This window comes from Cavia porcellus, unplaced genomic scaffold, assembly GCF_034190915.1.
Source record: "Cavia porcellus strain 051 isolate PalLab524CR breed Dunkin Hartley unplaced genomic scaffold, mCavPor4.1 scaffold_2, whole genome shotgun sequence".
NCBI lineage: Eukaryota > Metazoa > Chordata > Mammalia > Rodentia > Caviidae > Cavia > Cavia porcellus.
Genome location: NW_026947485.1, coordinates 70,765,977 through 70,789,173, shown reverse-complemented (window position 1 = coordinate 70,789,173; position 23,197 = coordinate 70,765,977). Strand labels below are relative to the sequence as shown.

The window sequence follows — 23,197 nt, the reverse complement described above, 5'->3', positions numbered from 1 at the left end:
GTTTTTAATTTCCTAGATATCTCTTTGAATCTGTTTCATGCATTGTTCATCTGTATTGTTCATCTGTACAGATACATCTGTATTGTTCATTTAGGGTTTCCATCATTTTCCTATGCTCTTTTTGTCTGTTTTTAGATGTGCTCAAGAATTCTTTCATTATGTTTGTGATTTCTTCTTTGATCTGAGACGTTATTTCTGATCTGATTACTTTTACAGCATCGTAAAGTTGTTTCTTTACTTCAGTTGCCATTATTCTAGAAATTTCAGGTGTGTGACTTCCATTTTTTTCCATACCCTATATCTCCCAGACTGTACTGTGTGAGTTGGAGCTCTGAGATTGCCTTTTGTGCCTTTGACTTGACATTTTCCTGGGTTCCTCCCAACAAGCCAGTTGTGGGGTCCTAGGTGCTTCCCATATTGGCTGTTCCTCCGCAGTGAAGAGGGATGGGTCATATACTTGGGTATCTCCAACTTAGGTTCCTGCAGAAGCAGTGGGGTGTGGGGTAGATTTCTCTAGATCCCTATAGCTATCCCAAGGCTTCCCTGATGGCCATGGGTACGTGGTGATAGGGCTGCTGCTTCTCTCAGCCTGCACAGCTACACGGGGACTCCCCTGATGGCAGATGACACACAAAGGCATTTGATTCTCCCAACCTGTGCTGGCTGCCAGCAGGAAGCAGGTATCTCCTGTGGCAGCCTGCAGGCCCACGGAACACTTCTGGCTCTTTCTTCTGTCCGCACTGGCTGCCTCTATGAGGCAAACCTTCCAGTGGTGGCAGGCGTGCAGAGGTGGGGTCTCTCTTTGCAGTTTTTGTAAAGGATATACTTTATGTGTTTAAAAATACAGAATGCAAAGAAAAAATATGTATTATGCATGATATTTCTGTAAGATTGGAAAATTCAGATGTTGCAGGAAAGTATGAAATAATGGGAGCTCCTCAGGAAGAAAATTGTAATCTGTTCAGAAAGATGTTTATCTATATATCCACATAAATTTTTATGCTTATGACCTAGAGTAGTGACACACACCTGTAATCCCAGCACTCTTTTTTTTTTTTTTCTTTTTTATTGGTCTTGGGGATCAAAGTCATGACCATGTGCTTGCAAGACAGGCGCTTGTGCCGCTGAGCTAAATCCTCAGCCCCCAATCCCAGCACTCTTGAGAGGCTGAAGTAAGAGGGTCCCAAAGTTTGAACCCAGTTGAGCAATTTAGGAATTTAGCAAAAAACCCTGCCTCTGAATGAATGAATAAATGCTGGGGATATGCTGTACTTTTGTGTGAAGGTCTTATTCAATCCCTAGAACTGCTCCCTGCAAATTTATTTATCGCTATTAAGCAAGTGGGGTTACTACCCACACACATGGTGCTTTACCTTGCTCTCTTTTTGCTTACATTATCTTGGCAGTCTTTCTGCACAGCACTATCTCATTCCTCTGGTACTTAGGTGCTTTTGTGTTTTTTTGGTTTGCTTATTGATACTTTGAGATGCAAACAGTTTTTACATATTAGTTACTAAGGAGATTAAAATTGGTCTTTATTTTGGAGAGGATTTGGGGCTCTCTACCTGTTTTGTTCATTAGTAGTTGTTTTGGAAGGAATCTTAAAAGCATTTTACAGATAGTGCTAGTTATGTTTGACGCTTAATTTTTTCTTTTTCTTCTTCTTTTTCTTTTTGAAGTAGGGTCTCATTCTGCAGTTCAGGCTGGCCTTGAACTCACTTTGTAACCCAAACTGGCCTTGAACTTGTAGCAATCCTCCAGCCTCAGCCTCCTGAGTGCTGCGATTATAGGTATATACTACCACCTCATGCTCTTTTTTGATTTTTGAGATAAGAGTCTTGCTTTGTAGTGTAGGCTCACTTGAACTCACTGTGTATGTAGCCCACATTGGCCTTGAACTCCGAGGTGATCCTTATGCCTCAGCCTCCTGAGTGTTGGGATTATGGGCATGCACCATCATGGCTGGCTAACACTGTTTTATAAGGTTTATGCAGTGGAAGGCTGCTGACTTTCAGGTAAACATCAGACATTTGGAGAATAATAAGTGATACAGCTTTTTATTATTGATGTTTTATTGAGCAAAACTCCCACTGCTGCCCCACACTCCGTACCCCCACCCCATGTTATATTAGCAGCATTGTGAAAGGAATTGGTTGAAAGTGGAAGCTCTTGGGGCTGGGGATTTAGCTCAGCAGCATAAGCGCCTGCCTTGCAAGCAGGCAGTCGTGAGTTCGATCCCTGGTACCGATAAAAAGGGAAAAAGACAAAAAAAAAAAAAAAAAAAAGTGGAAGCTCTTGAAGGATGTGTAGTTGAAAATAGTGAAATAGGGGCTGGAGATTTAGCTCAGTGGTAAAATGCTTGTCTGTCAGGCAGGAGGCCCAAGGTTTGGTCCTCAGCACCAAAAAATTAAAAAGCTTAAAAGAAAATAGTGAACTAGCCAGTGTGTACATGTAGGACATTCATTTTGTAGACAAATACCTAGAAAAATCTTGCTATGAAGATAACAGTATGCAGTGTGCTAACCATTATTACTCTCCTACAGTCTTGTTTTGAAATTTTGTACCATTGCTTTCTTTTTCTTTAAAATGAAAGAAAAAGACGAGTCTTGCTAAATGGAATTAATATGTGATTCTGCAGAGAGTGGGTTATGGTGACATGTGCTGTCATTTCAGCCCTTTGGGAGACTGAGACAGGAAGGTTACAAATTTGAATCCAGTCTAGGTAGTTTAGCAATTTTAGTGAGACCTTGTTTTAAGAAAAGGAGTGCAGATGCATTTCAGTGCAAAGACTTATTTGCCAACCCCCTAAAATAAGTATTGCCAAGAATTGAAATAATGTTTTATGTTCAGAACTTCATTTTACTTTTTGGTGTCTTGCAAGGTGTTTCTTTTTCTGAGAATATTTTAATGGAGAGAGATAGAGACCAGCTTTTAAAAAGTAAATTTGGGTTGTGGGATATTCCTAAAGGATGTTAGGAACTCTGGTAGGTAACTTAAATTTAGATCTCTGCCCCTATTACTGGGGATTAAGATCTCATGCATGCTAAGTGTGCTCTCTACCCCTGAGCTAGACTCCCAGCCCCTGCTTCGTGTGTGTGTGTGTGTGTGTGTGTGTGTGTGTGTGTGTGTGTATGTGTAGGAGTGGTAGGTGTTGACCAGAGACCTTTGAACTGAACTACTTCTCTGGTCCTTACTTTTTCTTTTCATGACAGAATCTCATTAAGTTGCCCTTCTGCTGTAGCCTCTTAGAGTGCTGGGGTGATAGGTATGCACTACCATGTACAGCTCAATCTAGTTTTTTTTTTTTTTTTTTTAATGTCTTTGAGACAGGGTCTCACTCTGCAGTTCAGGCTAGCCTTGAACTTACTTTGTAGCTCAGGCTGATCTCAAAGTCACAGTAATCCCCCTGCCTTGGCCTCTTGAGTGCTGGAACTATAGGCATGTGCCACCACACCCAGCTAACAGCCCAATTTAGTTTTAGAAAGGCGCTTATAATTCAGAATTTATCCTACATAATAAGGTTACTTGTATTTGAATGTCTTCTTGAATGTGAATATTGTGCTCTTGTAGTTGGCATCTGTTTCTTGGTTCCTGCAGTTAACTCTGCAGAGAAACTATGTTACTGATGCACAAATTGAAGCTCAAGGAGAAGTAATATCATCTTTCAGATCACAGCACTAGAAAGGGGTGGAAACCAAGTTTTGAACTCAAGTCTGCATGTCTCCAAAACATTTCATCCTGATAGGGTAACACTTTGAATGCCCTTTGTTGTTTGCCCTCTTCCCAAAACAGTTAAGAATAAGAGAATAAGCAAAGTGGGCTCAGAACAGCTCAAATTGGCATTACAAAAGTGTGTATAATAAATTGTTAAATCTGATGCACTTTTATTTCTAGGTCACCATTTCAAATTCTTCTAGCATTTTATATGATTTCCTTGATTATTTACTTACCTCTTCTCTGGAATAAAAATAAAAAATTTGGGGAGAAAATGTGCTGTCAAGAACTGTAAAAAAAATGACAACCTGGTAAAAAAAAGGAGATACAAGGCCCATGGAGAGTCCAGAATAGTTATTGCTGTATTGCAGGATAGCAGTGTTGCTGTTTACACAAATGTTGGTATCAAAAAGTTAAATTATATTCAATAGAATGAAAAACAAATTGGCGCCCACACAAGAATAATTTCAGTTAGCTAGAGAATCCACTGGTGGAAAACATGGGCTATTTGAAAGTTGTTTTGTCCATCCTAAGTTGCTTTTCATATCATTGAATTGCTTATTCAAGATAAATTAGCATTTTGATCTTGTGATTGTTGAGAGTCTAGTAAATCATAGTTTTCAACTCTTTTGGCCTGTTACCTGTTACTGTGGATTATCAGTGAAAGCCTATAGTGGAAAGTGTAGTTTTATAGGAAATACGCATGTTCAGAGTCCCATTCTATCATGTATCTTTCATTTTGAGGTAATGGTGACTGCATGGACTTTGGGACAAAAAATGGGTGTGTCTATCTAGATTGATATTATAAAATCTTTCATTTTTTCAGTAGTCCTAAAACATGAAAATATTTTATATAACTTTTTGCAGTGTGTTTTGTATTTCTGTAGAGGGATACTGTCAGTGGGCTTCATCTGCATAAAGCAGCTTTCAGATTATTCTGTATTTACTAATTCTTTTCCATATCAGTTCTACTTAATTTCTGGTTTTTTGTCATTGTTTAATAAAAGTAGAGTAGATAAAACAGGCACAAGGGTGAGGTTCAAATACTAGAAATAAAATTTCTAGTTTTTTCTTTTTGAGACCAAGTTTTGCCTTGCGTTTCAGATTGGCCTTGGACTCACTGTATAGCCCAGGCTGGCCTCGAATTCACAGTGATCCTCTTTCCTTTTGACTACGGGGATTATAGGCAATTTGTGGGAATTTTAATGCCAGTTAACTATTTTGCTTTTTATTTTTTAGGGAGCAGTATTATTATCATTATGTTTGGGGGTAGTAGGGGTTGAACAGGTAGCAGGGATTGAACATAGAGCCTGTCATGTGCTTAGGTAAATGCTACATCAAAGATCTCCCTCTTCCCCCGTTTAAAAATTTGAGACAGTATCTTTCCGAATTGCCCAGAAAAACCTTGAACTCTTTAAGTAGGGGAATGCAAGTGTGTGCCACAACATCTGGCTCCAAATAGAAATAGAAGAATCTCTGAAGTACATACAGAGTTTTTAACTCTTCTGCAAAAACAACATTCTTTGTCATATTTGGATCAAAAATTTGTAAAATAATACTTTTATTTGGGAAAGTGGATCATAATCTGGCATGGTATAATATTGGGTTATTAATTCAAAATGGATGACTTGAATTTATAAAATGGTTAATCTTGGTTCTTGCTTGTTCGAATTTTTGGGTGATTTTCTCTGAACAAATCAATATTGCATTTTTCTTCTGGGAGTGAATCTAATACCGTGATTAGTTGGTATTGGTTGTTCGAGGTTTAAAACTTCTGCTAAGAAATGAATCATAATAGATAATCAAGATTATCCAGCTTTCATTTGTATAGCACTACATGCATAGTTGTAGCCTGTGTTGTTTTGCTTTGCTTTTGGCAAAGTGAATCCCTTTGAACATTATTCGGGACATTTGGGTACTTGTGTTTTGACTTTACTGTTCTTTTTATGTAAGGCAGTCACAGTCACCTGTAAAACCTTTTTACTACAGTTTGGCACAGAGGAATGTTATGTCATAAATATACAGCAGCCTTTTTAACACAACTCCCAAGATGTTACTTTGTGGTCTCTTGTAAACCTCCATTTATCACTTTGATCCTGTTCCCTTTTTTACTTTGTGTAAATGAAATCACATAGCTTACCATCTTGATTTGTGATTGGCTACATATACATCATACTGTTTAAGTTAATACATTACAGCTTATGCTATTGTGCAGTGTTACTTAAACCTATTTCTGATTTTGGCCATAACAAATAATAGTGGTTTGAACTTCCTGTGTTATTTTTTGATATACCATAGATATGTAATTCGTTAGATAAAGAGTGCACTGTTCAGTCACAGAGTAAACATAACTTCAGCTTCTACTGTGAAATGTTTTTTTAAAATGTACTATTTTATACTTCCGCATTCACATTATATGAGATCCAGCTGGTTTATATACTGTGTAATGGTTACACCCCCCTCTCCCAGGACTGCAGCAAAACCTGAAGGTAGAGATAATTGTAGTAAGTTACCTCCCATACATTCTTCATCCAGTCTTAACAGACAGTCTTGTTTCAGGATTGCTTTCCCTGAAGGTTTTTCTTCTCCCTGTTGCTTTGTGGCATTTCTTGTGTACTTGAAATTATCTTTTAATGTTTCATTATGTATCTAAAAGATAAGGAGCATGAGGCTAGGGATTTAGCTCAAGACCTGCCTGGCAGGTGCGAGATCATGAGGTCGATCCCCAGTCCCTCCCGCAAAAAGATAAGGAGTCTTAAATTATTGTCAGTGTTTTACCCTTCTTGAACAACTAATAAGGCCTTAATGACTTACTCTTTAAAATTACTCCATGGTCTCAGAAATACTTTTTTATCATAAATATTACCATGAATTATTTTTAAAATTTAAAAACTTGTTTCTTAAAATAGTTTTAGGTTTATAGGAAAATTGAAAGTACAGACCTGTCCTCCCAACCTTTCTTCACCCTTCAGCATCATGCTCCAAGGTAGTAATTTGTGGTACTTGGTGAACTTGCACTGACACATACATCCTCATTGCCTAGAGTCCATAGTTTACATTAGGGTTCAGTCTTATTTATACATTCTGTGAGTTTTGATGTATAATGTCATGTGAACTGTCTATTCTTGTTTCTGTCCTCCATAATCCCTAGCAACTACTGATTTTTTTACTGTCTTCATTGTTTGCCTGTTTCACAGAAGATAGTTTTTTCTGAGGACTGGGGTGGTGGTAATGATGGCTTGGGCATGATTCAAACACTTTAAAATTATTATGGCGTTACTGTCACATTGTATGTATTATATGATGAATGAACTGTAAACTTGCCATACTGCAAAATCAGGTGCAGGAGCTTGTTTTCCTGCACTTGGATGGTTCCATGTGGGAGTGATTTAACACCCAAAATGTGTTGTATATGTCCAGTCTACTCCATGATCTTGTTTTGGTTGCTGATTACTGCAGAAAAACCTGGTTCACAAGGTATGAAGCTGAAACTAGAAACAGGCTGTTGAGTATTTTGGTGGCTATCTTGAGATATTCCACCGTGACTTCAGTCCAGAATATATATGGAGACTTGAACAGACTCCAAACATTTAAGGGCACTGTCATTTGCAGTTTCAAGCAGTCTGGTCCTCTTCTAACATGGACAAAGTTGACTCACCTGGCTTAGTCACAAATAAGTTGCGGATCTATTCTGTCCCAGTTTGGGGGGTTCTTTTGTGGTTGGGAAGAAGTGCTCAAGTTCTTCTGAAAGCTGAAATACGTGGTCAGGCACCAGCTGGGAGAAAGAATATCCCGGTTCAGTCTTTTTGGTTTCAGTCAGTGTTTGAAATGTGTCAGAAATCCCAGTGGTCACTCTCTCCCCTAAAATCTTACCTTGGTTTTGAATCCAGCCACTTTATCTGCTTACACAGTTGTTCTGCGCTAAAGTGACACAGAGTTCATTGAACAGGTTGAATATGTCACATCATTAAGCAATTTTTGTGACCCATTCTTCATCACTGAAATGTTCTGCAGGTGGTGACTTTTCTAAAAGAGATGGAACAGTTCTTGAAACTCAAAAGCGCTAGCCAGTAATCTACACGTAGAAAGCCATTTTTATGTATTAGAGATATGTGTGCTCTGTGTCGTCTCCACACAGACCTGTGCAAGTAGATCTAAGCTAAGGGCATGTGTCTTAATGTGGCTAATAGCAAAATGCTAAATTCAGGTGATATTTTTTGACTAGCCAGCAATTCCGTATGGATGAAACAGTATATACATTCTTACTCAGAAATGACTTCTTTGACTTGTGTAATAAAAGCCAGAAGGCCATCTTAGTCATCTGTTCTGTCTGTGCAGATACCAGCTCAAAATGACTGATTTGGTTTCTTGATATGTAATCATTCAAAAACCTGTATGGTTCTGTATCTGTGGTGGTTGACAGTAAAAGAGCACGTAATATATGCTATCCTCCTAAAAAATACATCACACAGAAACACAGTGTTCCTGGGGGTTTAGCTCAGTGGTATAAGTACCTGCCTGACAAGCAAGAGGTCATGAGTTCAGTCCCTGGTATTTACAAAAAAAAAAAAAAAAAAGGAAACAAAGTGTTGTTACCTTGTTGTCAGCATCAATAGAATTGTCAACTCTGATTGCCCACCATGGTAACTCATTAGTCCTCTCTAATACTTGTGTCTCAGTATCCTCTACTGTTTCATCAAGTTATAATTATGGTGTTAGCTGAAAGAAGAAAACATGCCACCTTTTGAAGTGCAGCCTCTCCTAAAAATTTAACAGGTGTCCTTAGCAGCCCGCTAAGTGAGGAGATAAATACCAATAGTAAAGGGCTCCTTCACTTTAGCAATGCAGTCAGTTCCTAAGAAAGCTGTTCTGGGGCAGATGCATTTGATAAAGTGGTGGCCATATAACTGTTCTGTTCTTCATGTTCATATTTTTTTTCTTTTAAAAATCTTAAAAGCTTGCCTTTGAATGTAGGGTTCTTAGTCTCTCATGTGGCAAAGCAATTTTGAATGTTTAATGGCTTCCTTGGTCAGCCAGTTGCCACGTGTTAGGTGGAGTGACTTGAAGAATGTGGGTCACCTCTTGCAATGTCTTAAAATGTAACTTAAGTAGAATGCTTGATGTTTTCTTTTCTTTTTTATTTTTTAATTATTTAAAGAAAGACAAAATAAAAAAAAGGCAGAAATAGTACATACTTTCAAAGAAAAGAAATAAACAGTAATAAATCACTAGTTGATATATACATATTGTCCTTTCACAAATAGTTGTTCAAGATACAAAAGTGGAACATGTAAATAGGAATTCAGCCAGGGAGACTGCAAACAGTTCTGTTCAACTATCCAACAAAAACTAAGTATTATGGCTATCAATCCTGTACACTTAGACATGTATGCATTTATCCATATCTTCATTTATGTTGAGACCTAACAAAACTTATTAGATTAAGATCCTTCTGAACAAAGATTAATAATATTGCTGGATTTCACATCATAATACTCTGGAATCAGCACTGGGTACTGCAGTGCCCCTTTCTTTCCTTCAAAGTATTTGTTCATTTCATCATGTTTCATAAGGTTAGTTCTCATGAACTGTTCATAGGTTTTACGCAAGCATGAGTCTTAACATGTATTTCTATCCTTTCTATATTAGAGGGAGAAACAGAACAAAGCAGGACAGAACAAAACATATTCCTATCGACACATAAAACTAAAAAGACATATAAATCTGCTGTATAAGGAGTTCTACCATGGTCACTGTGCTGTTTCTTGTTATCATCAACAGAATTGGCTATATCATCAGATAAAGTATAATTGAACATATCAGTACATAACAGGATTAACAGAAATACAACTTTGTAGATAGTGTAGAGCTACAAAAACAGGTAGTAATCAAATCAGAATGGATATCATGGTGAATCATTGTCATTTTCAGTATAGTTGTCTATACTTCTCAACTTGATACCAGCAACCTAACAGTTTTGAATAGAATCTGTCAATGATAAGCAGGAATTAAACAAGTCAGATTTAACTAAGATCAGTCATGATAAACAATATAAGTCATACAGGGATCCTGATTGAGTTAATAGGAAATTAAAGATGACCACTGTGCTTTGTCCTGATATCTTCAGGACAGCTGTCTGCACCCTCAGATCCAGTGCTTGTATACAAACTAGGACAGAACAAGTTCCAACCAAGCAGAGTGGTGTGAGTAATAAGGGCTTTAATTCCTGATATGCTATTAGCTATATCTTCTGCTGTTTTTTTTTTTTTTTTTTTTTGAAGATATTCCTCCCATTTTCTCCCCCAGAATGAACTGTGTATTTTTGGGTCTCCCCAACACTTACGGTTTTATATTGGGGGGGGCAACCTGCTGTTCACCTAAGTGTTTCCAAATTTTTTCACTCCTGGGCTGGATTTCTAGTTATATTTCTTTATTTATTAAAGCCTGTCTGTTCAACCTATCCATAAATACTGGTCCAGTTAGCCCTATTACTTTGGTTCCCTATCACATCGAGTTCTGTTTTCTCATATTTGATTTTGGTCCATATAACCTTTTTCAGGCTAATTATATTTCCTATAAAGAGCCTCTTGGTGTACCCTACTTCTTGATCCACTCTGCCTGCGATTTTCTTTTTTCCCTTAAGTTAGTGTATCTAGGCCATCTATATTAGAAATTATATCCAACCTTCTTTGCCTCATTTCTGTTGTGTTCTTTTTCTGTCATTAGTTGTCCATTTGTTTTCATTTCGCTTTCTACTCCATTCATGGTGGCCTCTGCCACTGTTTCTGGAATCCTGGTACTTTTCTGTCTCTTTAGAATGTCCTGCAGTGTTCTCTGTAGAGTTGGATTGGTGGTTGCGAATTCCCCCAGTTCTTCTTTATCTCGGAAGCACCTTGTTTGTTCATTATTGTCTAGGGACAGTTGTGTAGGATATATCAATCTTGGCTGGAGGTTATTGTCTTTCAAGGCTTGGATTATTTTGCCCCATACTCTTCGAGATTAGATGGTTTGTGCCGAGAAGCCTGCTGTAATTCTGATGGGTGTTCCCTTGTAAATGATCTGTGTCTTATCTCTGACAGCTTTTAATATTCTGTTCTTATATTGAATTTCTGGAATGTTGATTATTATATGCCTGAGTATAGTTCTGATTGTAGGTGGCTGGAGTTCTGTATGCCTCATACATCTGAGCATGTTTTCATTTTCCTAAGTTTGGGAAGTTTTCCTTAATTATTTCTATGAATAGCCTTTGCAGTGCCTTTGTTTGTACCCCTGCTTCTTCATTCACATTCTTTATTCTTAAGTTATAGATCTTCTTGTCATCTTCTATCTAGCCTTTGATTGTTACTGCTTGTTTCCTTGTTATTTTTAAGAAGTTTTTCCTTTAAGAAGTTTATCCTCCAGTTCAGATAATCTATCCTTAGTTTCTTTCAAGCTGTTATGCCAGCTTTCAATAGAGTTTTTAGTTTCCTGGTAATCTCCTTGAACCTGCTTCTTGTATTCTGTGTTCTCCATCAAATAACCCCTTTTTTTTGTTCTTCCAGTCTACCATCTGTTTTTTCTTGGGAGGTGTTTAGCATTTCTTTAATTATTCTTTCTGTATCTTGCTTTACTTGGTTAAATACTTCCTTTTTGAACTTGTGTATGAGGTCCAGAAGATAACACTTTATGTCTATTGGTGCCATGCCTGATACTGCATGTTTTCTGTCCTCATTCTCTTTCGCATTTACCTTTCCTGGATCAGTGTTCTCAGGATTGGAGACTAAGGACTCTTTCTTGTTGCCTCCTCTTCTCATATTTTTTGTTCCTTCCATAAGGTGTATATAGGAGGCCCAGTTTCTTTCTTAGTCAGTTTCAGTTTGTCTGAAGCTGCTGACTAGGTGGTCCTGCCTACTGCAGTGTACTAGGAGGTACAGACCCGGGCAACCTATGATGGGCCTGCCCCTCCAGGTCAACCTACTGAAGACTTCACTGTGTTAGGGTGCACTGCCAGGTGCAGGGACTTGGTTTGGGCTAGCCTGTTCGGCCTCAGTCCGGGGTGTCACCCAAGTCAAATGCTCCCCACCAGTCCCACTTGAGAGGGGAATATGTGACTGAAGTCACTTAGCATCCTGTTCCAGCCAGTCTGCCCGGTCCCAGAATGTCCTCTGTTGGAGCCTCTATTTATCTTTATTCCTCTCACTCACGGCAGATTGATGCAGAGTTCCCCGCCAGCTCTGCTCTCAATTCGGTTTGCCATTTCCTGCTCTCAGAGCATTCGCGTCTCCAGTGAATTGAAACTAGGGGGCTATCCCAGCTGCGCCAATTCAGGCGTGGCTGTTGCAGCGAGTTCTTGCAGTGGCACCAAGACTTTAGCTGTTCCAATCGTAGCACTGGGACTGCATTTCCAATTGGTTTCTCCTGGGTTGGCAGGATATATCTCCGTCTGCTTAGGACTCCCCATGCTGCACCATTCCTGGAACCTAAGCTGGCTGTCTCAGAGAGCCTCTGTAGCTGCTGTTATCTATCCACCATCTTTTCTCTGCCTCGATATTTTCTTTTAAATGCAGCATTCTATTTGTTAGTGGTCTCAGAAGTCTTCTGCTGTTTTATGACTGGTCTTTTCCTCTTTGGAAAGCAGTCCTCTTTGTCTATCACCTGTAAACTTACCAAACTGACAGAAACAAGTGCCACAGAATGGGTGTTCTATGTGTGCTGAAGAAATTTTCATCGGAAAGTTCTCCTTTTATCTCTTGGTAATTTTGTTTTGTAGTTTTATTATTTTTAGTGACTATATTCTTCTTTTAATGTCACTTATTATGTCTTAACTCGTTTTTGAAATATTTTTGTCAGTTCTAGAGCAGGCAGTGGTTATCTGTCCATTGGAGGAGGATATTACTGGATCCCATCCTCAGAATTTCTAAATTGGCTGGTCTGTGGTGTGAAAATTTGTGTCTAGTAAGTTATCTTGTTAGTGGTGAAGTTTCTCATCTGGGGAGCTGTAGGGAGGGTTTCCTTAATCTTGGCACTTTGAATATTTTTAGCCCAGGAATTCCTATTTGGAACTGTCCTGTGTGGCCAGGGGTCTCTACCCCAGATGCTAGTGGTGCTCATCCCTATTATGACAACCACAAACATTGTGTACACATTGCTAAATATTCCCCAGGGACAGATAAAGGAATCTTTCTATCTCTCTTGAGAATCACTGTTCCAGGTTGGTGTGTGGGGTAACTGGGAAAAACGTACCCTGATATCTTTAGGTTCTTTTCTTTTAAGCTGGTTATTCTTTTTGGAGAAACTACATAGTACCATCATTCTGCCTGGACAGTGAAGACCCAGCTGCCTGCATTGTGTGCCAGAAGAAAGGGTGCTCAGCAGCTAGTGCCTTGGGACTTACTTGATGTTCTGCTTTTAGTATTGTACTCCTGCTTTCAGTGCGCTTGGTGTTTTTCAGGTCAGGGACTGTTCCTTTTCCAGAGAGGAAAAAGAAAATGTTCTGATCCTGTGTTGGGTGTTGGGAGGGGGAAGGGCAGTTGTTTGTTCACTGTGCAGTAAGGATGTGTCTGTGTGTGTGACTACCCAGTAAGGCGGCTTGAATCACTGGTGGTACAACAGGTCTAATCAGTTTTATCAGTCTCTTTTCCTAGTAAAATTAATGGAAACTCTGGAAATGGGCCTAAACTATTTAGTTGCTTGAATCTGAATAATTACAAAATAGAAATACTCTTAAAATTGAAAAACCAATAGGCTATAATATACATGTATGTATGCAAGATTATATATTGCAAATGAAAAAGAATGACCAGCAAGGAACCACAAAGGAGTATCATGAAAGGCACATTTAGCACTGGAGTTAGTAATAATTAGCCATGAAATAACAGTGACTTTTTTGTTTTAGTGTCTTATATCAACAAAAGGTCATATACAGGTTAGTTATATGTCAGTCAGTCAGATTCAAATCAGAGATGCCTGGCAGTGAGACATACTAATTTGAACTTTCATAGGTGTACTGTATAAGACTCATTTTGTCGTATGTGAACAAATCTGAATTACGAACATTTTCCCAGAACAGGGACTTACTGTATATGCATGTCTTCAATGTAGCATCTTCAAATGCTAAGGTACTATAAAATGCTATATAGTTGTATGTTATGTAGTTATTATTACAAAAAAGGAAGGATAGTAAAGATTCTGAAAAGGATTTCTGAGTCTAAGGTTAAGAAATATAAAATCTAGATTAACATGTTCTTTTTATGTGTGAGATAGATTTCATGATGTAATCTGGATAAGTTCCTTGAAGCCTTTCATCTATATTTGAACCTCAGTGGAATTTATTAGCTGTCACACCACAGTGAGGGGGATGGATGAACATATCTTTAACCTCTTTTCTGTGTCTTAGGTAGGATTAAAATCCATCTCAGGGGGATAAAAATAGCATAGTAGTATCTACCCTTTATTATCATTCATGTGTCTTATGCTTGCTTTTTATATATATTCTCATTTAATCCTTACAAAAATGACCACTATTCACTCTTTATTTTTGGTACTGTCAAAGGGGAAGTGAAATGTCAAATAATAAGATGGTTAAATTATGACCTATATTTTTCTGTAGACTATAGTAATTGTTGTGTTTAGTAGTCTTTTTTTTTTTTTTAAGTTGGAAGTGCTAAAGGATTATGTTTCCGTCATGATTTTAAGTAGGAGGAAAAATGGTCAGTTGGAAAAGTTTGAAAGTATTATTACAGTATAATTTTGTGTTACTTTTGTGCTTTGGGGGGCATTAAAAAATCTTTGCATGTTGAATTGATAAAGATAAAATAGATTAAAAATGAATTACATTATTCTAATGTGATTACAGAAAATTCATTTATATACATAAGTAGAGCATTATAAACTTTATGTGTCTGTCTGCTGTGCTTGGTGTGTATGACTATATGACCCCTCCAAACCTCTCATTTTCTGCCCCTTTAAGATTTTTCACAATCTCAGACAATATATAGGCTGAGCATCGCTAATCTGAAATGCTCTATAATTAGAATATTTTGAATACCAATGTGCTACTCAAAAAGTTGCACATTATTATATCTGGGAATATTTCAGATTTGAATTTTTTTGATTAGCCAAAGAATTCTATCCACATGTCTCCAAATCTGAAAAACACTGAAGTATGAAGAAATGCTTCTGATTCTAAGCCTTCAAGATAAGGAATCCAAGCTTGGCTATGTATGTATTGTATATCATATGTCTTTCCATGTATTGTAATAACCAAAGATGTCCCCATGTATGTCTAAAAATGTCTTTAGTGGGATTCATCATCTATTGAGACCATTGCTGTAAGGCAGTGAGACAGGGGAATTTTAAGATGTAATTCTTTTGTTTTGTTCTTTAAATCTGAACTGTGGTTTCCTGAACCCACTTTGAGGTTTTCTGATTTGGGCGTTTGCCCAAACCTAAGCATTCTGGTGGGTTTAGTAAAGATTTGAGAAATAATAATGTGGTTGGTTTTGTTGTGTTTTGTTTTTTGATACCGGGAATTGAATTCAGAACCTTGTGCTTACCAGGCAGGTGCTGTGCAGCAGAGCTGTAGCCTAAAGATGTGCTAACATCTTTGATACAAGCAAGCTTTTCTTTGTATGGGAGGCTGTTATCTCTCCTCTTTTTTTGCATATTATTCTGGCCTCCAGCCAACCTTTCTTCAAGTTTTCTTGACTATTTGCTAATTTTTCTTTAGTTTTCACTTCAAGAAAGTCTTATCTGCTGTCCTCTATGCTGCTTCTATTTGTAGTTTACTTGACTGATTCTCAATGAACACTGTTTACCTTAAGGAAAATTTTTACTTTTTTTGATACTGGGGATTAAACTTACGACCTTGTGCTTGCCAGGCAGGCACTTACACCACTGAGCTACATCCCCAACCCCTAATAACATAACTTTTTTTTTTGGTACGGATGTTAAACTCATCACCTTGCACTTGTCAGGCAGGTGCTTGTGTCACTGAGCTAACCCCCTGGCAAATGTTTACTTTTTATTTTTGCTTCTCTTGTAGTACTGCTTGTTAATGTTGAATGAAAGAAGTGGGAGTAATAGTATAGTAGTCTAAAAATGTGGGGTTGGCTGAACTATGCATGATACTAGAAAGAAAGGAGGAGGACTAGAGATAGAAACCTGAGGAGCAGGTTAATGTAAATGGTAAGAGCTAATTAGTGGCTTGAACTAAATTTGGTCTGATTTACTAAAAAAAAAGAATAAAAATATGTTGAAGCAATGAACTGTTCTTAATAAAGGATTCAGTATCAAATCGATACACCTGTAATAGAACTTATCACAGGTGAAGTAGTAATCATTACTCATTAAGATCAGAACACTAACTCTGAAAATATGCACCCTTAGATTGTATTGTATATGTGTTTCTGCAGCTTTGAAATGGTGTACTTCTGGAAACCAAACTGGATGGTACTGTAAAAATATTTTTAATATTTTTATTTTAGTTCAAGGAAGAAATCTCTAAACGCTTCAAATCACATACTGATCAACTTGTGTTGATATTTGCTGGAAAAATTTTAAAAGATCAAGATACTTTGAGTCAACATGGAATTCATGATGGACTCACTGTTCACCTGGTTATCAAAACACAAAACAGGTATGTTTTAGAAGTTGTGTATCTTTAAAAACTGTAGTAAGTGTTTATGTTTCTTTTTGGAAGAACTATCTTGGCTTTAAGAACTTTCCCTATTACATATATTAAATGGTTTAAATTCCTTTACTGCTGTTGATAACAATTTTTAGAAAAAAAATGGTTTATATGCTTGTCAGATGACCGCGCAATATTTTATCAGATTCAGCAGTGTTTAGTTGTTGTATCTAGATTACTTAAAATACAGAACAAACAAATCAATGAATTTTTAGCTATTTTTTTCTTTAGGAAAATTCTTACAGAGATCTTGGGTGACCGTTCCTTAGCAAACTACAGTAACCATGTTTTATTTAAATCTAAAAGCATTCTCAGTGTTTAAGAGAAACCTTTATTTTTGTCACTGAGAAAGTATACTCCTAATTCAACTGTAGTTTTGGTTACTGATAAGAACCACTTTAAATGTAATTTGTTTGCGGAATTTTATATCACTCTTGTGCATACATTCAAAGAAAATGTGAATGAAATTACATTTTAGGAAAACTACATTGGGTCTTGATTCTTTGGAGTCCTCTTGACCTAGTCATCAGTGTTCATATTTTTCCATATAGCATCAAACTGTTCTATTGAGAAACATTGATGGTAGAGCCTTTCTTAAGAGAGGTATAATGTTTCTCCAGGATTTTCTTCCAAGGCATTGACACATATGCTGGTGTTCAGCAAATGTTTGTTTTACTAATAAATTTATTTTTCCTGCCTGTTTGTGTGGTTTTCTATATGCATCAGAACTTTCAGTACCAGTTAATGGTGTAATTTTTCCGAGGACACTGTGTGTTAAACTTAACTTATAGCCATGTACCTAGTCCCTCAGCTGAAGAAAGCCCTGTAGAGCACACGTGTGGACGTTACAGTTAATGTCTGGCTATCAAGCAGCTATAAGATCCTGATGGCCTAGAGGTTAAATGGAAAATTGAATACCTTAGATTAAAGAAAGCTGTGAGACTCAGAACTAACTGGTATCAAATGAAAGGGTTCTCATATATAGTCTATTTTTTTTTATTTAAACGTACTAAATAATAACTAGTTACTGCTTGCATTGATTTCTCAGCCTTGTGATAAAACCTGTCATTTTTCACTCTAATGATTTTAAGGATTTAGGTAAAACTAGACTTAGAATTAATTATAAAACTAGAAGAGGATAAATTAAAAAGTTGTTTATATAGTCAAGCTTTTATTTAAGTGTAATTGATCATTGGTTGTTTTCTCTAAGGTGTCCTACTTCCCTTTCATATATAATGTATCAATTTGAAAACATTTATGTGTATGTTATACTCAAAAAGAGGAACAGTTGCAGTATACTTGGAATTTTATAAGGTTTTACTATGTTTCTGTTTTTTATTCCTAGTGCTTAGTTACTTCAAGGTATTTATGGTAATTTGAGCTGATCTAGGAATTTACTCTTTATATTTAGATGTTGGTATTTCAGAGGTTCTTTTAGAAGTAATTAGCTCCACTCCTTACATTGCAATTTAATTATTTTCCCTAGGTCTCAAGATCATTCAGCACAGCAGACAAATAACCCTGGGGGCAATGTTTCTCCTTCATCCACTTCAAACAGTAACTCCACATCTGGTTCTGCTACTGGCAATCCTTTTGGTTTAGGTATGTGTCTTTAGTTATTTTTACAGGAATGAAAAACAAAGCAAAAATCTACTCTCCTCAATCATAGTGGTTTTAGATAAAATGAGAGAATAAAACATTAAGTCCTTTTAACAGCAATTGAAAAGGCCTGCCATATCTGTAGGCATTAAGAAAGTAGTTGACAGTACAAGTATGCTTGGCAAGCTTGTGTTTGCGTTTAAATAGTGGTCAATTAGTGACACTTTTTTTTTTTTTGAAGTAATGAAAGATACAGTGTATATGTACCTGATTTGCCTACTACATAATTGCATCTGAGGAAATTTAGCTGTTTGTTGATTATAAATGATCAAGTGAACAATAGTTGTCTCATTTGTAAAATGAAGATGTTGAACTACATTAGTGACTTTTCTAACTTCCCTGAACATATGGAAGGATTGTGACCTGAAAGTCAGCCCAGTGGCTAAGGGTTTTTTGGGGGTTGGGGTGGGGTGGGGAGAACACGAGGGATTGAACTCATGACTTTGTACTTGCCAGGTAAGCGCTTGTGCCGCTGGGCTAAATCTCGGTCTCAGGATTTTTCTACATTAGCCAGAACTACTTTTGTTGTGTCAGTTTTATACGTTGAAGTTCTGTGAGAGATTTAATTGAGGAAAAATACTAAGAAACTAACAAAAGTGAACTAGATAGATGAATGGCTTAGTACCCTTTTCAGTTCTTAAGTTATATTACTAGTATATAGTACATTGAAATGGTGTTTTTATAACCACAATTCTCACATATTAAAGAACTTTCTCACAAATCATAACTTTTATCCTTTTCATAGATGTGTTTTAGTAGTTTGGTTGTACTATACCTGATATATATTCGAACAATTTTAGAGTATGGCATGTATTGGCATATTCACATTTGCTTTGTTTTTTTTCCCTCCTACTTTAAGTGTTGACTGCTCTTTTTTTTTTTTAATTTAAGGAGAAAAAAAAAAAGGATACAAGTAATACAAAATTTAAAAAATAAACAGTAAGAAATCACTAGTTAATAGATTACATATTCTTATCTTAGAAATAGTTGTTCAAGTTACAAAATTGAAGCACATAAAGTGGACTTTCAAACTGTGAGAGTGCAAACAGTTTTGTTCAATGATCCAAAAAAACTCAGTAATATGGTTATCTATCTTACACACTTAAACATATATGCAGTTATAACCTTTAGAGCATTTTCTTTTCTTTTCTTTGGTACAATGACAATTACACATTGTGGGTTTTGTTACTCCCACAGTTCTTACTACTTTTTTTGAAGAGAGTAAAACCAAATGCGACATAGCAGAACAGAGTCAGTCAAATCAAAAGGATGGATATAATAGATAATGTGGAAACAAAATACAAGGTGATCAACAATGGTTACCATACTGCCTCTTGCTATTTTAAGAAGAATTGCCAGTTATAATAAAATTGAACAAAACAGAAAAGAATAAAACCAAAGCATTGGAGACATTACAGGACTTTAAAAGAAGATATTAGTCAACTGGAATAGGCATCATAATGATTCTTATTGTCTTCACAGTTTTGCCTATACTTTCGAACGTGGTACTATCAAGCAAAGCAGAATAGGGAAAAATCAGTCAAAACAAAATTGTGAGGGCAATACAGGATTTCAAATCAAGTTAGTGGGAAATCAAAGTAGGTTAATTATAATGTATCTTGCTATTTTTTATTTATTTTTCCCTTAATTAAGAAGATAAAAAGAAAAAAGTAAATAATTTAAAAAAGGGGGGGATTGAGATAAAAGAGGGCATAACAACAGAACAGCGCAGGTCAAAACATAACCATTTAAACAAAATAGTGTTTCACCACAAGATATCCCGACATAAAAATAGTTACCATAGTGTCTCTTTCCTTGAAATCTTTGCGTATAACTTCGTATACTGTAGCAACAAACATATCAAGACACTATAAAACCATTCAAGAGAATGACATTATTACAGGGTATTTAGAACCAATTAACAGAAAATGAACAATGGTTTCTGTATAATCTCCTTGTCTATAAAAGTTTTTACTTATTTTATCATATATAATAAAATCCAATAAGATACAACCTTTTAAGACCGATGGAGACAGAAGAATACAAGTTTGATGGGACTTCAAAACAAGATGATACTAAATCAGCATTAGCTATTATGATGTCTTGTTTTCTCCAAAATAGCTGTTCCTACCATCCAACCTTCTCTGCCTCATTTCTGGTGCTCTTTTTCTGTCGTTTGTTGTCAGTTTGTCTTCTTCATTTCACTTTCTGCTCCATTCATTGTGGCCTCTCTGCCACTGTTTCTGGAATCTTGGTATTTTCCTTTTTTAGAATATCCTGCAGTATTCTCTGTAGAGTTGAATTGGTGGTTGTAAATTCCCCTAGTTCCTTTTTATCCTGGAAGCACCTTGTTTTTCCATCAATTTCTAGGGACAGTTGTGCAAGATATATCAATCTTGGCTGGGGGTTATTATCTTTCAAAGCTTGAATTATTTCCCCTTACACTCTTCGTGATTTGATGGTTTGTGCTGAGAAGTCTGCTATAATTCTGATGGGTGTTCCCTTGTAAGTGATCTGTTTCTTGTCTCTGACGGCTTTTAATATTCTGTTCTTACATTGGATTTCTGGAATTTTGATTATTATATGCCTGGGTGTAGCTCTGTTTGGGTTGTAGGTGGCTGGGGTCCTGTATGCCTCATACATCTGAGTATCTTTACCATTTGCTAAGTTAGGGAACTTCTCTTGGATTATTTCTGTGAATAACTTTTGTAGTTCATTTGTTTGTGTCCCTACTTCTTTTATGTTCTTAATTCTTAAGTTATGGATCCTCTTATATCTTCTAGTCTTTGTATTATTGCTGTTTGTTTCTTTGTTATTTTTAAGAAGTTTTCATTTCATGCTCCCATATTACAAATCTGCCCTCTAGTTCAGATAATCTATCCTTAGTTTCTTTTAAGCTGTTATGCCAGTTTTAATAGAGTTTTTAGTTTCCTGGTAATCTCTTTGAACCTGCTTCAAATATCCTATGTTTTCTCTGTTTTCTCCATCAAACAATTCTCCCCATTTTTTCTGTTCTTCCATTCCACCATCTGTTTTTTCTTGGGCGGTGCTTAGCATTTCTCTAACTATTATACTTATATCTCGCTTCAGGTTGTTAATAACTTCCTTCCTGAACTCGTCTCTGGGGCTCTGGAGATAGCGCTTTATGTCTATTGGTGCCGTGTCTGATATTGCATGTTTCTCAGGATTGGGGGCCGATGACCCTTTCTTGTTGCTCCCTCTCCCCATATTTTTTGTTCCTTTTATACAAGTGAATATAGGAGGCCCAGTTTCTTTCTTTGTTGGTTACAGTTTGTTTGAATTGGGCCGGCTAGGTGTTCCCACCCACTGCAGTGTACTATGGAGACACAGACCTGGGCAGCCTATGCTGGGCCCACCCCTCCAGGTCAACCTACTGAAGGCTTCACTGCTAGGGTGCAACTCCAGGCACTGGGACCTGGTTTGGGCTAGCCTACTGGGTCTTAGTCAGCGGCGACATGCAGGCCAGGCACTCCCCACCAATCCCGCTTGAGAGGGCAATATGTGACTGAAGTCACTGCAGCATCTTGTTCCAGGTAGTCTGCCTGGTCCCAGTATGTCCTTTGCTGAAGCCTCCTACTCTATGGAAGGGTCCCCGATCACTGTAGGTCACTCACCGTAGGTCGATGCAGGGCTCCTGGCCAGTCCCGCTCTCAACTCCATTCACCGCTTCCCACTCTCAGAGCTTTTGCGCCTCTCTCCTTGCTGTGCCAGTTGGGATGTAGCAGCGGCTGAAGGAAATTCAAATCGCAGCTTCCAGTGGCACAGGGTCAAGCTTCTGCGCTGAGACCTTATGTGTTCCTATTATATCACCAGGATTGCGTTTCCAGTTGGTTTCTCTTACTTCAGTTTGTTCCTGAGTCTGTGAAGTATATCTCCCCTTGCTTAGGATTTCTCGCCTGGTACCATTCCTGGATTTTAAGTGTGGTTTCTCAGAGAGCCTCCGAAGCTGCTGCTATCTATCCGTGTTCTCCCAGAAATCCTGCTCTTATTTTTTAAAAAAAATGTTATGCTAAATATTTCTCTTGGTTGAGGCAAATAGTTTTACCAGGCAAAATTATTAACAATGATTGTAAAAAGATTAGGAAGAAATTGTTTAATTCAGACCTATAAAAGATGTCCTTGGGATAAATTTCTACATTCTTCCTCCACTTTATAGGGAAAAATTTTGAGGGTTAAAGAAGCTTTTAATTAATTGGTTTGAGCTTTTAATAATTAGCTCCCTAATCCCTTCATTTATCATTTCATTCTTACTCCTAATTTCTGTCTCCAGGGCTTTGCTTCATTGGCTATTTTATATTCAGTTTTCTTTTTGGTGGTGATTAAAAGCATCCCCTGTAAAGTCATCATCTATAAAGGCCATAGAATTCTACTACCACTCTTTTTTAGCTTCCCCTGTTAGATGTCTTTGAAAAAGGCCTTTTCTGTTTTTTTACTCTTATTTCCTTCTAATTAAGTAACTACACTATAGTCTTTACCCCTATTACTTCATTGAAAATTTCCTTGATAAGGTTGCTGCTGATACATGGTGTATACATACCCTTGATTTTAAATCATCTTTCCAATGCTTATAAATCTCTGTTGAAATTTTCTTCCTTTTAACTCCTATGATACTTTCTGTCTCATTCATAGGTGCGTGGGCATGTGGGGATGTGTGTGTATTTTTTTGTTTCTTATATGGTATTAATACTTTTTCCTGGGTTTTTTCTCTGCCCTCTGTTCTCTGTTATATCTTAGTGATTCCCAAATTTGTGCTTCAACCTATGAACTCGATGCCTTGTATTTATTTCTTTTTGATATTACCCAATACTCTCAGTTAATCATTTAGCCTGTCTCCCTTTAGAAAACAAACACAGTAATTTAGCATCTTTTGTGTATGTGTTTTGTTTGTTGAAACGGTCTCACTATGTAGTCTAGACTAGCCTTTAACTCACAGTTGGCCTCAAACTCGGTGATCCTCCTGTCTCAGCATCCTCAGTACTGGGTTTACAGGTGTGTGCCACCACACCCAGCCAAAGTCTCTTGGTCATAACCTCTTCTCTGTCCCACCCCATGTTGTTATTCCCCTTTGTCACTTCCTTGATGCAAGCCCTGGGCCTTTTTCATGTGTAATGTTTGCTCTGTTTCCACAGTGCTGTT

General features: G+C 37.2%; 1 protein-coding gene across 2 annotated transcripts in view; it reads left to right on the top strand.

Moving 5' to 3' along the window:
• Ubqln1 (ubiquilin 1) overlaps positions 1–23,197 on the top strand; it is a 54,532-nt gene that overhangs the window by 10,724 nt on the left and 20,611 nt on the right. For both annotated transcript variants that reach the window (XM_003475078.5, XM_003475077.5), the window contains exons 2-3: positions 16,179–16,330; positions 17,868–17,983. In XM_003475078.5, the coding sequence (XP_003475126.1) occupies positions 16,179–16,330; positions 17,868–17,983 (268 nt within the window). The remainder of the gene's footprint in view (positions 1–16,178; positions 16,331–17,867; positions 17,984–23,197) is intronic.